Raw genomic sequence first — 23,636 nt, 5'->3', positions numbered from 1 at the left:
CCTCCCCCTTTGTGTGTTTAGAGAGGGTGACTCCCACCACGGTGCATGTGACGAGGCTCCTCCAGCCCTCCTCCTCCTCCTCCTCCGATCAGGTTACAGCCCGCTGCTGGAGCTTCTGCTGATTTATAATTTCTCTCTCTCTACACACCGTCCCCTCGCGTAATAAAGGGGAGGGGGTGGTGGTGGGGCGCTCCATCCATTTTTTTTCTTTTTTTTTTTTCCACCCCCCCCTTCTCGCATTGCTGCACGGTCTTTAATCCTTAATTATCTCGGCATCGACCGCTCTGGTTCGGTGGAGTAATTTTTTTTTTTTTTTTGTTTCTTTTAATGCATATTGCAGCATCTATCGGGACCCATTCAAAAACAACAGCCACATTCACAAAAGATGGCTTTAGGAGCCAGAATATCCTCTTTCCTGGAGCTGGGAGCAGCTGAATGGTGAAACTGACAGTAGCAATAAAAAAAAAAAAAACAAACCCACGAAGCAACCGGAGCTGAACTGACAAGAGAGCTGGCGTGAAACGCATTCGGAGGAAAGTCGCGGGGAAGGGGGAGGGTCCTTATTGGTTTTGTTGCTGGGTATTTTTTTTTTCTTTCTTATTCTAATAAGAAATTGGATTTTTTTTTTTTTTTTAAATCCGGACTTTTCAGATTCGCTTTTTTTTTTTGTTTGTTTGTTTGTTTTCTCTTGGTGAACCTCTGAAGGATATATCTTTTATCTGGATTGAAATTAAAAAAAAAAAAAATTCGCTCGTGATTAAATTGGAATTTTATTTTATTTTTTTTTTCCCCCCCCTTTTGCTGTCCTTGGTAGTCTGCCGAGTATGGAGACGGTAGAGAAGGAATGTGGTGCCCTAGGTGGGCTCTTCCAAGCCATCGTCAATGACATGAAGGTAAAGCACCTTTTCTTTTCTTTTTTTTGGGGGGGGGCAGGGCAAGGCAGCCTTTCTTGTGTCCCCTCGGGCTGGCGTATGCCCTGTTAGGATGAGCGCTGGTGGGCACCCGGGGAGGGGGGTTCAGGATAAGTGGCGGGAGCTCCTGTCATCCTTCCTCGGTCAGCCTGGCTGCCTCTGGTACGGGGGTGCTTAGCGGAAAACCCCGATTTCCTTGTGATGTAGCAGGCAGGTCCCAGGCACATCTCGGGTCCGGCTTTGTATATTTTTCTCACCCTTCTGTGCTGCTGCTGCCGCCCTGTTTACCCAGCCGGCCGTGGGCATGGCTCAGCATTACACGGTGTAATATTTTTCTCAGGAATGTGAAGAGTCATGCTTGTGATTTTTTTTTTAATGTTCATGAAAGGAAAAGCCGATTTGTTTTGCCCCCCTTAGTGCCGCGGGGCTCTGTGGAGAAGGTGTGTTTGTCCTGCAGAATTTAGCAGCTGGGGTTTTTAGGGCATCTATCTTGGAAGGTCTGCAAAAAAAAAAAAAGTCGCTCACATTTTTTTTTCTCTTTCCTCTGCTGCTCTTCTTCCTTTTTCCAATTCCTTTTACTTCCCCCCCCCCCTCCTTTCTTCTCTCTCTTTCTCCGACCCCCCCCCTCTCCCCCCCCCCCCCCCCCCATCCATCCCTCTGCTTATGTATTCGTTTTTCTCGCCTCTCCTTGCTGTAGCCCGGTTCAGACAATGCTGTCATTACCAAGAGCAAAATAAATAAATAAATAACGCCAAGAAGAGGGGTTTAACCCCTTACCAGCCTGACTTTATTTACATTCTTTCCGTAGGCGTGCGCCCTATACACAGCCCCGCGTTTTACACGGCAAAGGGATCTTTCCAAATTCCCAAACGTTGCACTTTTCAGGTTTGAGAACAAACTTAAGCCAGAAGTCGTTTCCGAAGGGAATTTTTACCTGTATTAATTAAACATCTTTCCTTTTAACAAGTAATAAACAGATTACCTAAGAGGAAACGTAAGGTGTCAGAAGATAAAGTAGGGCTTTTTTATTTTTCTTTTCATTGTTGTACCTGGGTTTCGGCAGTTGTGCCTGCTTGTTGGACCACAGTGACAATTAGTGGTAGCGTTAAACAAGTATTATAATTATTTATTCATTTAAAATCTGGTCTGCCAATGAATGTCCTCATCTCACATCCAGCAGCCACGGCAGGAGTTTACAGAAAGCTTGAAGTTTAGCCCAGAAATAAAGGGACATTGGTTTCTCACCCATTGCATTTTCTGCTGTTCGTCTTGCTCAGTGCAAACACGTCGCCCCCCCTTCTCTCGCTCCTTTTACTTTCAGCTCTAGGATAAAGTAGTTTGGCTGCCTGTGTACTTTCAACTCTGTCCAGGTTTAAAAAGAAAAGCCTCTAAATTATTGCAATGCAGCCTGCAATTCACTTCTCTATCCCCAGCTCTAATTAAAGCTGGAGAAAACGGGGCCTTCCGTCCCTAAAAAAAAAAAAATCCACCATGGCCCCCTTCCTCCTGAGTGGGTCATGCAAGAACCGACTTTAACTGAAGTCGGACACAAGTCAAGGGATGCAAACGTTTCGGGTAGGAAGGCGCCAGAAGAAAGAAATACCCTAAGCCGGTGAAAAGGAAAGGAAAGGGGGGTGTCTGGGGCTGTAGGGGGGGTTTAGGGGCTGCCCCCACTTGCCCAAGCTGTGACACCCCCCCCCCCCCCAGGACTCATGGAGGGCGGGGACGCCCCGCACCTATTGTAGGGCAGCCTGTAATTTACTTCTGTTCTTTCAGTCTGCATGAACCCTGCCCTGAGGAACGAAGTATATAACTCTCCAAAGCCAGTCGGATATTAAAGGGAGTCGTCCGATTTTAGAGGTGTGGCTTGCTGACTGACCTTTGTGTCTGCACATCTAAGTGGAAGAATAAAACAGCTACATTATTAGCACAAGTTTGAAACTTGTGAGCAGGAACGCCAATCAAACAGGTCATTCAACCCTGGCTACTGTCCATTTCTGCATCTTTCATATGCATTTATAATTGAATCATCTTAAAAAAAAATCTATCTAAAGTGGAGAGCGCATCTCACAGTTCAATAAAAAAAAATGATGAGTATGAAGTAAATAAGTGTGAGATGCGTTCTCCACTCTAAATTTAAAAAAAAATGTCCTAACTGATTGAATTATGGTTGTGTATGAAAATAGTTTAGGTATTGGAATGCCCGTTTGGGCTGTAAAAATGCACGTTCCATATCTCAGCAGCACCGCCTAGGGATGTCCTATTCCAAAGTTTCTCCTGTTCACACAACCCTGAGAGAAAGCTTCCTGCGCCCAGGGAAGGAAGTCTGCTTGATAAGCTTTAGAAAGGGAATTGCATCTTCTCTGAGATGGATGGGAGATGGATGGGAGATGGATGAAAGACTCTCCTGTTTGCATTGGTGTCCCTCTGCTTGCCAGTGGCAACCAAACCTGCAGCTTATGGCTAGAGATATACGACATGCATGAGACTGTGGGAATTGTAAAGATCACAAATGAAATGAAGGGGGACAGGGGAGGAAACAGCTGGTTGGACTTCACAGACTTTACATCAGCTCCTTAAAGGAACTCATCTAAACAGAGCTCCCTTAGAGGACTGTGTGTCTTAAACAGATCGTAAACTCCATGGAGCAGGGCCTGTTTTGTATGTGTCTCAGTACAGTACTGCATGCATCCTATTAGTGCTGTAGAAAGAATTAGTAGGGCCAGCTCAGTGACTCCGGGGTAGCGCTGGGTTTGATTCCTGGGCTGGACCTCTGCTCCCAGGACCAGCCAAGGCCGGGGATGCTGCGGGGGGGCAGCGTTCACAGGGCCGGTGGGGGAGGGAGTCCACCTACCTCTCAGCAGTGACACCTAGAGGCCAGACTTAGGGTGTGCGTTCACTGAGTTCCAGAGGGAGCTGCAGCGGCTCCTGGCTGAGGGCACTCACTGTAATGGCTGGGGAGATGTGGCATATAAAACAAATTAGGAGGGGTGGGGCTGAACCCTGGGTAGAAGTGAATGAAGGCCCGGATGCTGTAGCCCAAAACAGGCTGGTTTCGAGTGAGCTGAAAACTGCGATACCTAAAGAAAAAAAACCTGATTATTGGTAGTGGCAGTAGATGGCATGCGATCCTTCCTTCCTAACGAGAACCTTCTGAAATGTACATTCACTCACTTCATAGTTCTGTAGATCGGCCATCGCCACGCCTGGTTCCCAGCAGTCTTGATGGAGTTCCTTTGGAAATGTGGAACATCGAGCCAGCTGAGCAGAGAATCTGTCTAACAACTGGCACAAAAAAGATTAATGAAGGGATCGGTGACCTCCCTTTGGATTAGCTCCAAGGGAAATCCAGTTCCTTGTGTACATTGTTTTGTTAGGAGGAAATTGGACAAATTATTGGTCAGTCAGGGTGAACATCTGGCATCCCTTTTTCTTTGCCATGACCAGGCATGCAGCAGAATTCACAGATGTGTAGGAATCTGACGAGCGCTGCGAGGTGAATGCTTTTGCTATGGCCCCTGAAGTGGGCTGAGACCACCAGCTCTTTTCACATAGGCTTTTTACAGTTCCTACCAACTTGAACCAGTACCTTAGAGGTGAAAGGATCTGTAATGCCGTGACAATTCCCTGGAGCCATGCATTCCCTAGAACAGCTGACCTAATGGTTGGTTTCAGTTGCCCTTATGGGGGATCACCAGCCAAAAGCAGGCTAGGTTTTATTTATAAGCTCCCTTTGACTCACAACTTGCCATGCATTTGCAAGTGACTAATGTGGTTCAGAGTAGCATTCTCTGTGCTAGTCTAGTAGAGATCTTGCACCCTTTTCAATAAGACATGGACATTTAAGACTGCAATCTCTGCTTTCATCTTTGGTGGACCTATTTAATGCACTAACAGCTACATTAATGCATTAATAATGGGTTGCGTGTAAACACACCTGAATTACCAGCAATGTAAAATAAAACAGCATAATGCAGAAAAAACTTTAATGAGCTGTGACATATGTAAAACAGCTTATTGATGTTAAATTAAACATAGAACATGACAGCAGATAAAGACCATCCAGTCTATCCATCCACATCTTCACTTTAACTTTACAATCTCTTCCTCTCCCTTGGAAATCCTCTGTGCATGTCCCGGGCTTTCTTGATTCCCACACCATCCACGTCTCCACCACCTCCACTGGGAGGGCCGTTCCATGTGCACACCGCCCTCCCCGTAAATAAATATTTCCTTACATTACTCCTGCTTTACCCCTTTCCTCCCTCACCCCGCGTCCCCTTGTTCTAGCTCTAGTCTGCCAGCTGGAGAGCTCTGACCCTTTGCTCTCAATATTTGCAACCAGAATTAAAGCTCATGAAGACTGTAAGGCAGAGCCTGAAGCCCTGAGGTTATCATGGCTGGTTTAACACACTGAAGATGGCTTCCTAATGAATTGTGAAAAACCTGCCGTGCTCCCAAGGGGATTAAACAAGCCAGTAAGGAGGATCAGGGGGTCATTGCATTACATTCTTTCATCTGTTCTCCTCCTCTCCTCCCCATCACTTCTAGTCATAATTCACTCGGCTAGCACTGAAGCCACACAGTCCAAGCGTGCTCAGGGCAGAGGATCTGCTCAAGTCAGTTGAAATAAAATTGTTATGTGTCTCCTTCCCTCTACTACTGCTCCTGTGGAAATGATGTAGCACTCCAGTTCAATTAAAGTCAGCCTGCTACCTTTATATTAAGCTCAGTGAAAGAGAGAGAGAGAGAGCGATCTTACCTACCTGCCATGGACAGGAGTAAATATATTCAGGGTGGAGGCCTCTGAGAGGTGAATCACCTTTATTTGCCCCAGCCTGAAAAAAATATATTCAGGGCGCCTGTAAGGCAAAGCCACCCAGAGAAACTCCTGTGTGCTCTGAATATCTTGTAGCAAGCCTTAGCAAATGGATGCCTGTCTGCCTCGAAGATCTCCCGATTAGGCCCTTTTACAACAGGAAAAACCTGAGTATTTGGCACTAATCAGCAAAGGAAGACCCAGCAATGGACCGACCCCTGAGAGAGCAGAGATCCAAATAAACCTGTGGCAACACATGCAGAATTGTCCCACGCCAGTAAAGTCCCCGGAATCTGCAAACGCATGCACGTGCCCCCTCTGTCTCTCTCCAGGGACACCCCCTTCGGCAGCCGGAGCAAGCAAAGCGGGTGCGCGTAATGCTGTTGCCCTTGGAGCATAGGGAAGCGCCCGCCCGCAACTGACAGGCACACATTTTGTTTTGCAAAGTCAAAACCTGATTTAATTGGGCCAGAACCTTTGATGTGAGCGGCGAACAGGAGCTGAGTCCAGCCTCTCTGCCTGGGAAGACAGATCTCTCAGCACTGCTCTGATGGTCAGGAACATGGCACCGTGGGCCATAAGAGCAGATTTAATTCATAGTTTGCCTTTAGATTACATTCAGGCATTGCGGGGGCGTTTTCCTGGCCCTAGAGAACCTAGACCTTTAACGGGCCGATGCAATGCAGTGCGCTCAGCCTAGCGCACAGCCGGGTTGGGCAAACATTTTGGACGCGCTACAATAACTCCCCCACGCAATGATGGGATTGGCACAACCAAAACGCTCGTCCAGACCAGCACATAGCCAATAGCGCTCATCGCATGTGGATGCCGTGTAAATGAGGCTATTTGCTGGTACCCCGATGCAAAAAAAGCAATCACCGTGCGCCCGACGCACGCGTTTTAACACGCAGCACAATGCCAGCCTGCAGCTGGTGTTAAGCCTTCCTGTGCTCCAAGCCCCTACAAAAAAGCCCCAAATACTGCTTTTCTGTGGTTCCTCCTGCTTAGTATCGTCACTAAGTAGGGGGAACCACAGGAAGCAGCATGCAAAAACAAAATCTTGACGGCAGTCGGGTTAGGAAAACAGAGGCTCAATCTACGAGTGTCCGTTTTCCTAACCCGCGCACAGCGACGTCTCTCGGGCACCCGACGCCGTGGACCACGCTAGGGACGCACAGTTTATCCCTAGCGCTGCATTGGGTGCCCAGGAAAGGGAGATGCGCGCACACTGGAAAAAAACATGCAATTTTTTTTGCCCTTGGTATTGCATCGGCCTGTAAGTTTTTTAAGTGAGGTAACGGAGGGTGAAATGTCTTGCCCAAGGTGATAAGGAGCATGGGTAGGATCTGAATCCCGGCTTCCCTGGTTCTTAACCTCCTGCTCTAGCTGCTAGGCTGCTCCTCCACTCCATGATGGCTTGTTAAAATATATATATGTCCCCTATACATATTTATATATATAGAGAGAGAGAGAAGGGACATATATAAAGGAGGCTAGCAAAAACAGAATAAATCATTAAATAACAAGACCAGAGAATCTCAGAAAACAGAATACCATTGGGAGGACAAACATAGGAGAATACTGAAAACATATGTATTTCTGCTGTAGTGTCCTTTATTGTTTGGGTGTTTTGAGACACTACCATTATTTTGAACATTGCTGCATGTGAGGTTCTTTTCTCATTTTAGTGGTCCCCAAACAGTGGCATAGCCAGAACTGAGTTTTTGGCAGGGCCCAAGGTTAACATGGGTAGGCCAGCCTCCTTCCTGCTCCCACCTCTGCCTCCTCCGTCTCTTCCCCATGCCTCTTCCCCCATGCTGCTTGCGGCTCTGCACACGGCTGGCATGACCCCCTGGTCACTCCGACTCCGCTGGTGCCTTTTCTCAAAATAACACCAAGAGCTGGCTGAGCTGAGGCCAGTGCTGCTTTCACATTTTATCCCAGCGCCATTTTGTTTCACAGCAAAAATGTGAAGGCTCCTGGCGCTGTTTAGAGAAACAGCGCCAGTGAGAGAGGAGCATCTGAGGATCATTCCTGTCCTGTGAAACCCATGGCGGATGGGGTAAGAAGCAGGCAGGCAGACCACAAGCCTTGGGGAAGGGGGGGGGGGATCTGATCCAAAAGTGAGGTGGTTTGGTTTGCCCATATCATGACAAGAATGAATGTGATTCTTAATCTAAGGTGTCTTTAGTCAGTGACATAGAGACCAGTGGTAGGAACAGGTTGGGAGGCTGCAGAATTGCAGAATATCCATGCTTCCACTCCCTGAAGAGTAGAGACAAAGGGAAGTAGGGGTAGACAAGAAAACACAGCCTAGTGACACATCTGGCCGTAGGGTAGCCAGGTTGGTCTCAGCAGGCCACAGTCACCCAGAAACCAGCTGGCTTGATGCTGGCAGGCTGGTGATGGCCAGGTACCATCCAGCAAGATATGAACAAGACAAAGGGAATAAAAGAAGTGTGACTTACTGACACTGTAGATCATGGGCTAGCTCAAGTAGGTCCCAGCAGGCTACAACTCCTGAGAAACCAACTGGGTTGATGGTGGCTGGGTACCAGCTAGTAAGGCCAGAGGAGATGTTCGGGCAACAGCCTTACTGTTTGGATTAATCCATTTTTTTTGTGGTAAAAAACTCTGGGGCGGGGGATGGTGAAAGGGAACTGGGTGTTATATTACGTTCGGGATCTCGTATGTTCATGTACCCAGGATGGTAGAAAACCAATACGGAAGAAAGCAAAATCTAACCTATCTTGGATAAGGAGCGATAAACTTGCACAAGAAATAAAAAACAGGATGGCTTATTCCTGATATCCACAAAATCAATCAAAAAAATCATTTAGGATGGAATATCGCTAATGAATCAATTTAAGCCCTACCATTGTTGAAATTCCTAAAAGGTGTTTCATACAGGTCTATGCTTCTTGTAGCCAAATTTACAAGCCAGATCTTGATGTACAAATGCTGGCTAGAGCATGCTATAATCACATGTACCAAGTCTGAGAATGCGATAAGTCTTATTTAATTAAGTGGATTTTATAAAAAATTTCCCTTTCTCAAGCCAATAAAAAAAAAGTTTAAAACAAATGTCCATAGACTGAAAACAAGAAAAAAAAATATTTAAGCTCCAGCATCTACTGTAATCCCAAGAAGAAGTCTCAATCCACAGATCAAGGTGTCCATTTGATTTTAGAATTTCCTGCGCGGATAACAAATGACCAACCGCTTTCCAAAGAGTCCCTGACACAAGCCTTATTAGGAAACGTGCCGCCCTCTCCTGGTTATAACTGAGGGAGGTGTCAAAGCCCTGCTAGCACTGCGTGGTGATTGACCTTGCCTATTTGTGGCAGCTTGACAGGTAGATGAGCCTCTGCGTTTCCATCCCGAGTCCTAGCACCGATGCCTGCTGCTGCCCAGGCCTTGCTCTTACTAGCAGCCTCTGTGCTTGCTTGAAGCATGCTTATGTCATGGTTTTGGTTACTACAAGCTCTGCTGGTAGGGGTATTCCAGGCTTTTAGCAATCTCTTTTCTCATGCTTCCTGCAAACACCTTCCCTCCTGCTTTAGACCTTTTTGAATGGTTTGGTTTTGTTTTTTTTTGTGATGTCTGTTGCTTTCTTGAAGTCATCTGAATATTTTACTGTTTCTCTTATATTTGCCCCTTCCTTTCTCTCTTTCAGGGTTGTCCATTTGGAAGGTCTTAAACTTTCCCATGCATTGGAGTCTCTGAACTATTTTAAAAGCCCTGTCTGAACTGTACCCTTAGCTTTTCCTTCTGCTTTATTAAACCTTCCTTTCTGACTAGTCCTTGGCCTCTTTCTTGTTCTTGTTCCTATCCTCTAAGTGTTGCGTGGCTGGTTGATTTTCGCACCCCAGATGCACGATGATTTTACACTATTTTTTTGCATTGAAGTATAGCTTCCAAACCTTTCACCATGCTTCCAGTTTGTTTGTTTTTTTCATCCCTTCCTGATGTGTCTAGCTTGTTACAAATTTTTATATCCACTACAAACAGGTATACTTTCTCCTAAAGTCTCTTTGCACTCTCACTAATAAAAGCTTTGAAAAGTACTTAACACTTAGCCCTGAGCCCCAGCCTAAGGAATCTAACTGATCACTAGAGTGGAATCCACTGGCTACCACTCTCTGAGCTTCCTTTACTTAACTAGGGCTTCACCAAGTCAGTAACTTTCTCTTCTACTCCCTTTCTGGCCAGACTAATCTTTTGTGTGGGACAGTGTTGAAAGCCTTACTGGAGTCCAGATAGGGCCCGCGCACTGCTCCTTGCTAATTCACTTTGTTTGACAGCTTATTAAAGAACTCGGTTAAGTATGTTTTTTTTTTATTATCTCTTTATTAATTTTCAGTAATCAAACAAAGAAACGAAAATTCGTTGTAACAGAAACATGTAAAATTCTACATTGATTTCAGAAAAAGTAAAGAAAAGAAAAACTAAATGAAAGAAACAATATACAATGGATTCCTCCTCATCCGAGCAGTAAATGTGTAGAAAGGGTATAGAAATTAAAGGGAGCTTATACAATACAGAAAGAATGGCTTAACATAGGTTATAAACCCCAGTTATATTATACATTCATGATTGTATAACCGCTGAGGCATAGGGGAGGAGGTGACGAGCCTACGGGCCTCTAAAAAAAGATTTCAACTGCTCAGGTTGAAAAAAGATAAAACACTCATTGCCTTTCTTGAGAACACATTTACGCCAGTAGCGGAGTATAAAGGAAAAACCTAAAGTTACAAGAAAACCCTTTCTCTTAATTTGAGTAGCTTGAGCAAGGTCTGGAAATATCTTAACATTTTGACCACAGAAAGAATCAGATAACTTATGGAAATAATTCCTCATCACATTGCTAATGTCTCCAAAGAAAATGAAAGAAACCAATAAGGTATTTCCATCCAAAACCTCCAGAGTAGAATCTTCAAGAAAATTGCTCAAATTGGCTTGAAAGTCCTTATTAGAAGAAGCAACAGGAGATCTTTTTGGAAGAAAAAAACCACATGTTTACAGCATCTGCAACAAAACCTAAAATCTCCTGAAAGTATCGCTTTAAAATAACATACGGAATTTCTCCCTAAAACTTTGGGGAAACTCAGAAGACACTGATTTAAATGTCTCACATTGTTCTCCAGAAACTCAATATGCTTGGAAATAACATTGCGATCTCTCACCATGGTGGTGTTAAACTCCTGTACTGAATGAACTGTATCTTCAACTTTAGAGATAGTGGAGTTATTACTGTCACTTGCTCCTGCAATTCTGATGATTTTCGATGACAATTAATAGAGAAGAGATCTAATCTTCTCATTAAGAACATTGAGAGAACACCCAAACCCAGCAACCAAGTCCCAAATAGCCTCAAGAATCACCACCTCTGGACGCGATGGAAGCGTGAACAACTCATCGCCGTGAACACTCTGAGCCTCCGAAGGAGTACCGGACAAAGGAGACCTGACCACTGGCTCCATATTCGACCAATCCGTTCACAGCAAAAGCTAGGGAAGGATTCCCGTCTGCTTCCCCACTGACATCAATAGGAGGCCTCTAATCCAATGAAGATGGCGAGATTCGAAGGAGCGGCCCCATCATCACTGTGCCGCGCATTTGATCATCCCTGCATTCCATCTGAGCCGGGGGGGGACCTGGGACTCCGGACCAAGGGAAGCCTCATCTGCCGGCACTCATGGCGCTCTCTCACCACTAGGCACGTCAGGTTCTTTGGCGTCCTGAAGAACTGCTGATTAGGTCTTGCTGTAATGACTTGCTGCCCTGGTAAACGAGGAGTCCGGAGGGAATACTCTCACTCTTCCCTTTCTCTTCGATGGCATTACTGAAGGAACAGGTAGAAGGAATAATAGGCCAGAGCCACAAGCCACCAGCTTGCCCTCTCCCAATTAAGTATGTTTGACAAGATCCTCCACTGGTGAAATCATGTTGTCTAGGATCTTGAAATCTACTTGCTTCAAGGCACTGCTCTGTCCTATAGTAGTGTTTCCATAGCTTTGCTTGCTACTTAAGGGCCTGATGTAATAAGCCTTGTATTAAAACTGCGCTGAAAGTCCATGTACAGTCTTTTAATACACGTGCTAAAAATAAGTAATTCCAAAAGCAGTAAGCTAATGGTATGATAATGCTGGGCTTCCCAAACGTTTTATTCAGGGCAGATTTTCAAGTATGCTTGACTCTCAGAGTACATCAAACCAAATTTGCAATGTTGCACATTCATCCCCCCCCCCCTTCCACAATCTCATCTCCCCAGCACCGTCTCCCAGAACCATCTCCTCCTCCCCAGCACTATCTTCCTTCTCCCAGCACAATTTCTCTTCCTCCCCAACACCATCTTCCCTCTCCCAGCACCTTCTCCCAGAACCATCTTCCCTCTCCCAACATCATCTCTCAGAACTATCTCCTCCCCAGCACCATCTCCTCAGCAACATCTCCCCAGCACCATATTCCCTCCCTGGCACCCTCTCCCCAGCATCTTCTGCCCCACCCCAAGCACCATCTCCCTCAGCACTATCCTCCTGGCACCCTCTCCCCAACATCATCTCCCTCCCAGTACTATCTTCTTCTCCCAGCACCATCTCCATCTGCATTATCTCCCCCCAGTACCATCTCCCAGAACCATCTTCTCCTTCCCAGCCCCATCTCCCAAACACCATCATCTCCCTCCAGCACCATCTTCTCTTGCCAGCACCATCTTCCTGCAAGCACCATCTTCCTTCCAGTCCCCCTCCTCCTAGTAGGCCCATTAGTACTTGTTCCCACCACCTCTTGCTCCCTCAGGAGTAATAGTTCCTCCCTTCTTCGTTGGTGGCAGCGACAGCCTGGGGTCTCTCCTCCAGTGGTGGTAGTGGCATCTCCCTTGATCTGGGGCTCTCTCTTCCAGCGGTGGCAATAACAGTCTGGAGCCCTTTCTCTCAGGTGTCAGCAGTGGCATCTCCACTGGTCCGGTGCAACCTCTCTGGTGAGAGCAGCGGCAACCCAAAGCCCTATCTCTCCAGTAGTGATTCCTCCACTCCAGGATGCCTTGTCTCCAGTGGTTGTTCTGGCTCTTCTTCCTTGTACGTGACTCATGTCTTATGCAGTAATCACCTCTGTGCCTGCACAAAATGAACAGGAGTCATCTGTGATGCACTTAGCTGACACTGCAGAAAGGACTGGGGGGGGCGGGTGGGGGGGAAGAAACAAGTACAAGGCTGGCTACTGCAGCACAGGAAGCATCCCGCCACGGCACACAAGTTGAGAAATCGGGCTGGGGGGGGGGGGCGGGCCTCTTGTTATGGTTCTTGCCCACGCTGAAGTACTTATTCAGCCACTAGTTTTGTGCACACAAAAGATGTTTTTTTTGCACACGCAGCATAATTTCCAAATTAGAAGTCTTGGCTTACAAATTAAATTCCCGTGTCAGACAACTACGGTAATTTTACTCCACCTCTGACCTGGTGTTAAAGTTCCAGCATAAAAAAGACTTGCATTAAGCCTCCCTGCATCCAGGAGTAACAGGCAATGTCTTCATTTTCACTGGATTTGCGGGAGTAAAGTTTGCGCAAAGCAAGCGTGCGCACAACCACCTGGTGACCACGGCGTAGCGCCCCTAAGTTTGATTAGAAGGTCTGTAGTTAGCGGTCTCCTCCTTGGGCCCACTTGTGCTGTCATCCTCCTGTCTCTAAAGATAAGTGGAAGGGAGGGAGGTGTGTGAGGGGTGCAGTCAGCAGCATTTCCCTAGCTCTTTTACTATCCAGCCTTGTATCCAGTCCTCCTGTTCTCATTTGTGGAAGTCCTTTAAGTACTTCCTCCTTTATAAACAGCTTTGTGATCATTTTACAATCACTTACGCCCCGTGTCTTGCTTTTGGCATGTTGCCTTTCCCCCTTCTTCTAGAAATTTAGGACAAAATAACTTGTGCAGGATTTCTTCTATCTGCTGTGCACCCTCCTCACTGACTCCGCTTTCCCCTTTTATTTTTTTCAGATTTCAATAATTGTAACCTCCGGGCTGATAGGTCCCAGGAAGCACACCTCAGAGTAGGTGTAAATCTTCCCATGATGCTAATTTAGCTGAGTATCCGTGATTTCCTGAGTGAGGGGAAGACTAATCGCTCAGGCCCTGAGTGTTGCTTTTCCTCAGATCCCTCTGTAAAGTTCATGTAAACAGCTCTGATAACCACAGCGTCAGTAATCATGCGGGAAGCGTTTAGTGGTTTCCAGCTTTTACTGATAAATTGTGTAATTAATGAAAGTTGTTCTTTACAGCTTTAGTTGTTTCAAGATACGATATTACAATTTTAGCTCTTGAATACATTTGTGACCGTTCTTTTGATCAAATTGTATTGACAGGGCACGTAAAGTCCAATTAATAAGTCCAATTTCTTTCCTTTCTAATCAATTTGGAATAGTTTGTAAGCTCCCTCCCAACTGATAGGGAATAGCCTTTTTAGTCAAATTTAGTCAAGGTCTACAAACAAAGTTCTAGTATCTCATACCTGTCCTATAGCTCTTCAACCTGATTCTCCTCACTACTCCTGTGCGTACCTGGATGGTACTTGTATGCTCTTCTCAACATCCTCTAGATGAGTACTCTAGGTGAATACTCAGGCATGTTATAAAAAACAAAAGTTAAAAAAAAAAGGGAAACCAAAACCTGAGATGAGGAGGGTGTGAAAAAAACTTCTATCTCAAGAAACACAAACGTTAGACCTTCAAAAGATAGAGAGCTTTCTGTCTCCGTCCAGAACCCAGGTCTCCATCCAAAAGACCCCAGAGACCTTCCTTCTTAAAAATAACAAAATCCCAGGGGACGGCCATGGCCTCACAGCCCCTGCAACGAAAAATTCCAGACCCTAAGATGGTGGCAGGGGTTCATATACTCTAGGAGCTCACCAGCACAAGCTCCATACGGAGGGGAGCTGCAAGCCCACACCAGCTAATTATTCTGTTCTCTCTCCCCACAACAATGGAATACTCCTGGTAGAGATCTAAGAGCATATCTGCATAATGTTTTGCTTCCTCCTTATTAGGTGTTTTTTTTTTCTCTGGGCCTTTGCTCATCCAACTGCCTTCCCCACCTACCTTACTTTACCTGATAATTCTGTGTGCTCTTCTCCTCTTGCTTGTTTGTTTTTTTCCTGATCTATCATCTCTTACCATATCTACTATCTTCTTACAAAATATTATTAGTCTCTTTTGCCTCTTAAGAGATTTATTGTCATCTCTATGCTTTTTTATTGCTGCCTATATGTCCTCTGCATCGTTCAGATCCAGGCTTCCTCTACGGAAGCATTCATCATCCTGAAGATGGCCCTCCTGAAGGTCCGGACCCTTGACCGTTCAAAAAAGAATCTGATGCTGAACCCCACTGTGTGGTGATCACTGGACCCTAGGTTTTTCCCCTGTCATGAGATCAGTATGAGATCCAGGATAACCTCCCAGAAAGTGGGCTCTTCAAAACCTGCTTGAGAAATTCCCTACGCAGAGCGTCCAGGACTTCTCCATTCCTAGCTGATGGTACAGCAGGAGGGCTACAATCCACTTCTAGTAAACTGAAGTCTCCTACGAACATTCCACCTTCCAGGGGCAAGTACACAATGGTACGAAGACCAAGCAAACCTTCAAATAAAAATATATTTAGGAAGAATACTAAACAAAATGCAGTGAAGTACTTGGGGATGTTTCCCTCAAGGAGCTTTCATCATCAGCCACCAGAGCCTAGGTCTCAAACTTGAGATACACATGTTCCTTTTACCACTTCGACTAAGATCTTGTGACCTATATGTACTGCGTGGACAGCAATGAATTCGAACCTAGCAACCGTAATCCAAGTAATTATAGCTATGACTAAAAGACCTGAGTAGAAATCACGGAGTCATTGAAATGTTTCAGAATGTAAAACCCTATTTTTTCTCCCCCTTGCCTCAACAACAAGACAACGAGGTCCAGTCTTTGCTCACATCTTACCTGTTTCTCAAAGACTTGATCATATTACTTTTTTATAGACACTTGACATCCCAATCACTCTGATGTCATAGTGATGTCATTTTTTATAGTAGGGTGTAAAGGCTGTTGGGCTGCTGTGGTGGCTCTGAGGCAGTACTGTGCCCTGTCATACAGAGGATCTTAGTTCAATTCCTGTATTGGATTTTCTGTCCCCCAGGCAGGTTGGGGATGCTGTAGAGCCAAGGCAACACCCAGTGGCTGGATTTAGGGCTCATGATTGCAGACTTCTAGAAATAGCACTGGTGCATGGCAGTATTTTCTCACATTTAATTCGTGCAGGGTGCATGGCTGTTGGGCACATAATTTGGCCATGAACAGCAGGGCTTTGTTTGTGGCTCTTCCCTATTGTGTCCCCTTCCACCAGCGTTTCCTTACAGTTTTTTTTACAGGGGGATGTGGGCACTCCTGTTGCACACATAACTTTGCAAGTATGCAGGGGAGGGGGGAGATCCCCCCTACTGTGCTGTTTCTAACCCCCCATCCCATGTGCTCTTTCTACTACCAGGGATCAAAACACCATCTTCTTCCTTCATTCTCTTCTCAGCTTCCATCCTCTCCGTTTATTGCCATCTTTTCTCTTCCCACATCTTTTAGCTGTCTGATGTATTCCTTCACTCCATTTTCCTCTTTCCTCCCTTGCATGCTTTCTATTTGTCTCCCATCCCATCCTCTTCACCACCTCTTCTCCACCATCTCCTATCCTTCCATCTTCAACTCATCCTTTTCATCCCTTCACATTTCTTACTTCTAGCCTTCAACAAACCTCCATTTCTCCCCTCTCTTCCTCATCTGCCTCTACCTCTTTCCTTCCTATTCCCCGCATCTGCCCACTGCCCAAAATCAGTATTGGCCCTGCATTGTGCTTCCAAGAAGATAATAGGGTAACCTGCACAGAGCAGCTTTACAATTCTAAACAGCAGTAGTATTTATTTGCTTTGATTTATTTCTTGCCCTATGTGAAAAACTGCCTAGGATGACTTAAGGCAGTTAGCATAGATGGCAATGAATTCCAGAGCTTAATTGCGCATTGAGTGAAAAATAATTTTCTCCAATTTGTTTTAAATGTGCTACATGCTAACTTCATGGAGTGCTCTCTAGTCTTTCTATTTTCTGAAAGAGTAAACACTGATTCATATTTACCCATTATCGTCCTCATGATTTTGTAGACCTCTGTCATATCCCACCTCATCCGTCTTTTCTCCAAGCTGAACAGCCCTAACCTCTTTAGCCTTTCCTCATAGGGGAGTTGTTCCATTCCCCTTATCATTTTGGATGCCCCTTCTTCGTACCTTCTCCAGTGCTTCTATATCTTTTTTGAGATGCAGCAATCAGAATTGAATCAGTATTCAAGGTATGGTCTCACCATGGAGCGATACAGAGACATTATGACATTCTCTGTTTTATTCACCATTCCCTTCCTAATAATTCTTAATTGCTTTTTTGACCGCCCAGATCTTTTTCCTGGGTGATAACTCCTAATATGAAACCTAGTATTGTGAATCTACAGCAAAGTTTAGTTTTCCCCATATGCATCACCTTGCACTTGTCCATATTAAATTTCGTCTGCCTATTTGATGCCCAATCATCCAGTCTTGCAAGGTCCTCTCACAATTTATCACAATCTGTTTGAGATTTAACTACTACTCATAATTTTGTATCATCCACAAATTTGATTATCTCACTCATTGTACCCTTTTCCAGATCATTTATAAATATATTAAAAAGCATCGGTCCAAGTACAGATCCTTGAGGCGCTCCACTATTTACCCATTTAATCCTACTGTCTCCTGTCGTTACGCAGTTTGCAATCCTCAAAAGGACATCACCTCCTATCCCATGACTTTTTATTTTTCTTAGAAGCCTCTCATGAGGGACTTTGTCAAATGCCTTCTGAAAATCCAAATACACTACATCTACCGGCTCATCTTTATCCTCATGTTTATTACCCCTTCCAAAAAAATGTAGCAGATTTGTGAAGCAAGACTTCTCCTTACACTATGTCTATCTATATGTTCTGTGATTCAGTTCTTTAGAGTAGTTTTCACGATTTTTCCTGGCACTGAAGTGAGGCTCACCGGTCTATAGTTTCCCGGATCACCCCTGGAGCCCTTTTAAAATATTGGGGTTACATTGTCCACCTTCCAGTCTTTAGGTACAATGGATAATTTTAATGATAGTTTGAAAATTAATGGTAATAGATCTGAAATTTTCTTTCAGAACCCTAGGGTGTATACCATCCTGTCCGAGCAATTTGCTACTCTTCAGTTTGTCAAACTAGCCTGCTACAGGTTTATCATGAATTTGGTTCAGTTCATCTGAATCATCCTTGAAAACCATCTCCGGAATGGGTATCTTTCCAACATCTTCATTGGTAAACACTGAAGCAAAATATTCATTTAGTCTTTCCACGATGGCTTATCTTCCCTAAGTGCCCCTTTAATCCTTCAGTCTTCTAATGGTCCAAACAACTCCCTTGCAAGTTTCCTACTTCTGATATATTTTTAAAAGTTTTTATGATTTTTTTTATCTCTATGGCCAACTTCTTTTCAAATTCTCTCTTCGCCTGTCTTATCAATGTTTTACGTTTAACTTGCCAATGCTTATGCTTTTTCCTATTTTCTTCAGATGGATCCTTCTTGCAATTTTTGAAGGAAGTATTTTTTGGCTAAAATAGCCTCTTTTCCTTCACCTTATATCCAAGGTGACAGTCATTTGCCCTTTATTTATTTGTTTGATTGTTTGAAGTGGTTTTATTCCACTTATAACAATAACTCGTGCTAAGCTTCCTTCCACTTTTCTTAATGCATGGAATACATCTGGACTGCATTTCTAAGATGGTATTGTTAAATAATGTCCACGCTTGGACATTTTTAACCTTTGTAGCCGCACCTTTCAATTCTTTTTCTATCTTCCTTATTTTATCAAAGTCTCCCTTTTGAAAGTTTAGTGCTAGAGCTGCATTAATTTGAATCTGATCATGTTATGCTCACTATTGCTAAGTGGCCTCACCACTGTTACCTCTCTCACCAAATCCTGCGTTCCACTAAGAATTTGATCTAAAATTTCTCCCTCTCTCGTCAGTCCCTGAACCAATTGCTCCATGAAGCAGTCATTTATTCCATCCAGAAAATGTACCTCTCTAGCATGTCCCGATGATATATTTATCCAGTCAATATTGGGGTAATTGAAATCTCCTATTATTACTGCATTGCCAAATTGGTTAACTTTCTGCTATATCTGATGACTCGTACTCCAGAACAGTGAATCCTTTAAACTGCCTGTCCTGGCTGTAAATCAGCTATGCAACTGAGGTGAGAAAAGGACAGGTCGACAAATTCATTTAAATGCTTAGAAATTTTGAATGAAACAAAACATAAGCTAGAAGTTACATTGGTGCATGAAATCCCAGTGAGGACTGGTGCTGTAATAACTTATCTTGGTGTGTTGGATGGGAATATAATTTAGGAGAAAAATATCCTGGGTAGTGTCAAATGAAGGCTCATGGTATACGATCTCAGTTCAGTTTAGCTGGAAGACGCAAGAAGAGACTGCAGGGCCACTAAATTACTATAAATGAACCCATAATCACCATATGAGAGGCTGATTTTGGAAACCCAGCCTTCTAATATTTCCAGCATAATACTCGGGGATGGCAAATTTTCAAACAATCGCGCAGGCACTCATGCATGCGTGTGCCTGCTCGTGCCCAGAGATGCAGCCATTTTATAACATGCATGCGTATATGCGCATATCATATCAAATCGGCTGTACACACGTTCCTGTGCACACAATTTTATATGGGCATGCAAGTGCGCACAAATGCAAGTTCTACCGCGTTAGTGGGGAGATTTTTTTAGATATACACCCTGACTCCAATAGCTCTTTCTCCAAGTTCATGACGAGTTCACCCAGTTATTTAAGCCTCCCTTTAACCCTTTTAACCCAGACCCTTAAAACCTTGCTGACTCGCTTAGATGTTTTTATTTTGATACTTACACACCGTCCACAGCAGAAGTAGAGTTTCGCGGCAGGGGACCCCAGCGCATGCTTATGCACGTAAATACGCACACATTTCAAAGTCACTTCCCGGAATGCCCGGGTCCTGCTCATGCTCCATCCAGACCATGCCCACTGCCCACCCTTTTTAAAATTTTTTATTTGTGTACGTACCCGTGTGCTTTTTAAAAATCCGCTTGGCGCGCGTCAGCCTGAGACACGCGAATATCTCCCGATTTTGGCGCACATAGGGCCTTTAAAATTGACATTTAATAGTGGAGACTTGCCTGTGTAATATTACTGCAGGCATGCAATTTCTACAGTGCCATCACTGGCATTCTGTACACAGATCTGCCTTGCTGCACAAATCCAGTTTCAACCCTCACAGTACTACTGGAATCAATTACAAGCTCCATGTTTGAAAATACAATACAATAAGAGGCTGACTAATTTTTACAGCAGATGCTGTTTGCAAAATCACAGCCTGTTATGGCAAATGATTCATTTGCAGTAATACTCTGCACTCTGCTAATCATCTCTGCAAAATGTTTAGGTATTATAACATTGTCTATACAAAATACGGCATAAAATGTTTTACAATCACTATCTAAATGCAGTAAAATAAGTCCATAAGGGGGTCAGATTTTTCAAAGGCACTCATCATCCAGCTTAGCCAAAATTTGTCTGGATAAGTTAAACTGATTCCCAGCTGGTTAAGTTTAGGCAGCCCAGCTTAGCCGCCTAAACGTAGCTGTCTCCCTACCCCATGCACACCTCCAAGACTGCCCAATTTTTTGGCCAACTAAATGTGATGGCTAGTGAGGCTAGAAAGAAAAACGTATCCACTTTGGGGAGTGAAATTTTCACCCCTTGTGGGATAGAAAGGAGGTCCAGTGAGGTTTGCTGAGTAATTGAATGCCAAACCTTGCAAATATTTTGTTTAGACTAATATAGGAACCCTCTAGGTCCTTCATAGCCTAAATGTATGCATTTATTTCAATAAATTGTCCCTAGCTTAAACCTTACGCTGGGAAGTTAATGCTTGCCGACCATCCCTGGAGGCCTCTCCACAGAGACTTGCCTGGATTGATCAGCAGTCTTGTTAAAAGCGTGGGGAGAGGTGTGGGGGTTTATGAGAGGACGTTTTGAAAGGAGGGTGAATTGTTAGCAGTGGTCCTTATTTTTAGGCTGCACAGCTTAGAGGAAGAGACTCTGCTCTGGTCAGTACCCCCAGGTCTGGAGGGGATTGTCTTACAGGAATGGAAGAGGAGGGTTTTCTATTTTCTGAGAGTTTTTATGTTTTTTTGAGCCTGCTCCTTCCCGGGGAGGTCAGGATAAGATGCTTTCTGCCCAGCTAAGGAGGGACAGCAGTGACCTGACAGAGCAGAAGGGAGAGATCATTTGCAGAGAGTTTTATTCCTTTTGTTGTGGGAGGAATTTTTCACAACCTGCCCACTGAGAAGGAGGAAAGGTTTTTGATTATAAAACCTTTTTGTGACTTGTTTCCAGTAGAAGTCCAGCTATTCCATCAGAGACAGAGAGAGGGCGCCGATCGACTGTCACTCAGGAGTGCTGGGTTTTTCCCTAGTGCCTGCCCCCTAAGGGATGCTGAGAAAGAGGCACCTGTAGACTGTCTATTCTTGTGAGAAGATGAATTGGAACATTTTTGCTGTGAATTGGACTTAATTATTTTGGTTGCAGTAAATTCATTTTAACACCCCATGAGCCTTTCTTCAGAGTCAGAGGTGCTCTAAAGCAAGAGTATCGGATCAGAGGGGGAGAAGCCTCCTCCCCATTGAGAGAATCCATGCCCCAGAGTTGGAAAGAGTGGTGCAAGAGAACTGGGACTTAGCCCTGGGACCGAGTGTGTCCCTTGCACCATAGAAGACATAGAAATATGATGGCAGGAAAAGACCGTATGGCCCATCCAGTCTGCCCATTTGTCCAATTAATTTAGCATTATAATTCTCATCACCTCCTTAGAGATCCCCTGTATTTATCCCATGCTTTCTTGAATTTGGATACTGTTTTTGTCTCCCCCACCTCCACTGGGAGGCTGTTCCACACATCCACCACCACCTCTGTAAAGAAATATTTCCTAAGATTACTCCTTTCACTCTCATCTCATGACCCCCTCATTCTAGATCCTCCTTTCCTTTGAAAAAGGCTCACTTTCTGTGCATGGAAACCTTTTGAGATATTTGAATGTCACTATAATATCTCCCTTATCTCGCCTTTCCTCTAGGGTGTATAAATGTTTAGATCTTTGTCCTTCCCCATATGCTTTAGAATGATGACCACTGACCATTTTAGTAGCCACCAAAGTAGGGGAGTTACACTACACGATGGAGGTACTAGAGAACTACCCCTACTACTCCTATTGCTATTTATCATTTCTAAAGCGCTACTAGAGATATACGCACTGCTGTCAGAGGTGAGAGAAATCAAAGGCAAGGGAGAACAGCAAGAATTTGAAGACGAGAGAGAGTGAGAGTTAGCCCATTTCAAATGATCAGACAGAGGAAGAGAAAGCTTCCACACATCAGAAAGCAAAGACAGTGAACAGAATAAATAACGAGTTAATACAACTGAAGCAATGAAACACTACAGGACCTGGCTGTGGTGTAATGCTTTGTGATTCCATCTGGCTCATTGGCATCCGTCACAGAATCTGCATTCCTTGAATGACATTAACATAGTAACATAGTAAATGACTGCAGATAAAGACCCAAATGGTCCAGCCAGTCTGCCAGCCGCTTGCTTTGGGTAATAGCTGCATATGCCATACTGTGCTATCTGAGGATATTTCTGGTAGGGCCATGAATACTCGGTGCATGACTTGAGTATACTGAAGATGGGCACAGATCTATGCACATTTCTTACAAGAACTGTGCCCATCTTGAGTATACTGTGACACACAAGTTTGTGAGGCCCAAGGAACGCACCTAACATTATTTATTTAAAATAAACTAATATTCTGCGATATCCTTTGTGGAATATAAATTATTTCAACTGTCAGGCAACCAGGAGTAAAGTGATTCTTGGACATCTGTTACCTTTAAACTACACTATTTGTTTTGGCAAACTATAGTAATCAATTGAGTAACACACTAACCAGAAAAATAGGGTTTTTAAACAGTCTTTGTTTTACAAATTATTTCAAATTTACTTACCAGAAATATTTGATGTAAAGAAATAAAGCTGATGCAATAACACCTAAACAAGAAGACAGAACAAAAAAAAATTATTTAAATATCGACTTTCTAACAGCCCTCAATATGCAGAGACCCATGAAAGAAAGACTGGAGCTTTGTCTATTAACCCCACAGATAGTATAAAGAATAAAAAGAAGACAACTAGTGGGTGGTATTAAGTGACATCCAATAAGTTAAAATAAAACTATTCTAATTGAGCATCATCCAGAGTCTCCAGAGTATAAACAAATGTAATTGAAGCCATCCCATCACCCACAGATTTCAAAAGAGTTGCATAACTGAGAAGGATCCTATAATATGTATCTTTTATTATGTTTAAACTTTACCAGGCATTTACAGTAAAGTCAAAATTAAACTTTGCACCAAACACCAAAGACTCTTGGCACAAATGTAAACATTTTTTTCCTTCTATCCTGTATGGATTTAGATAAATCAGGAAATATCCTTATTCTTATCTCCAAGAAATTGTTTTTGGGGTTTTGTTTTTAGAATGAAAAAAAAAAAAACAAACCCTCAGGCGCAAGCCCAATTATGATCCTGCTCAAAAACAAAGGTAACTGGCAGGGTAAATCCACAATTACATCTGACAGAGAATCTTCCAGAACACCAGTGATGTCTAGAGTGGTCAATGTAGATTGTCCATCTTCTTATTCAAGCTCTTGTGAACCACTGCTTTTTAGAAGGA

The 23,636-nt window shown here is 44.0% G+C and overlaps 1 protein-coding gene across 4 annotated transcripts in view; it reads left to right on the top strand.

Annotated features, from left to right (window-relative positions):
* The first annotated feature begins 756 nt into the window (after positions 1-756).
* MTSS2 (MTSS I-BAR domain containing 2) overlaps positions 757-23,636 on the top strand; it is a 271,361-nt gene continuing 248,481 nt past the window's right edge. For all 4 annotated transcript variants that reach the window (XM_029609227.1, XM_029609225.1, XM_029609226.1 and 1 more), the window contains exon 1: positions 757-893. In XM_029609227.1, coding sequence (XP_029465087.1) covers positions 825-893 — 69 coding nt within the window. In that variant the 5' untranslated portion in view covers positions 757-824. The remainder of the gene's footprint in view (positions 894-23,636) is intronic.

This window comes from Rhinatrema bivittatum, chromosome 7 (assembly GCF_901001135.1).
Source record: "Rhinatrema bivittatum chromosome 7, aRhiBiv1.1, whole genome shotgun sequence".
Lineage (NCBI taxonomy): Eukaryota > Metazoa > Chordata > Amphibia > Gymnophiona > Rhinatrematidae > Rhinatrema > Rhinatrema bivittatum.
This window is presented reverse-complemented; position numbering and strand designations above follow the sequence as displayed.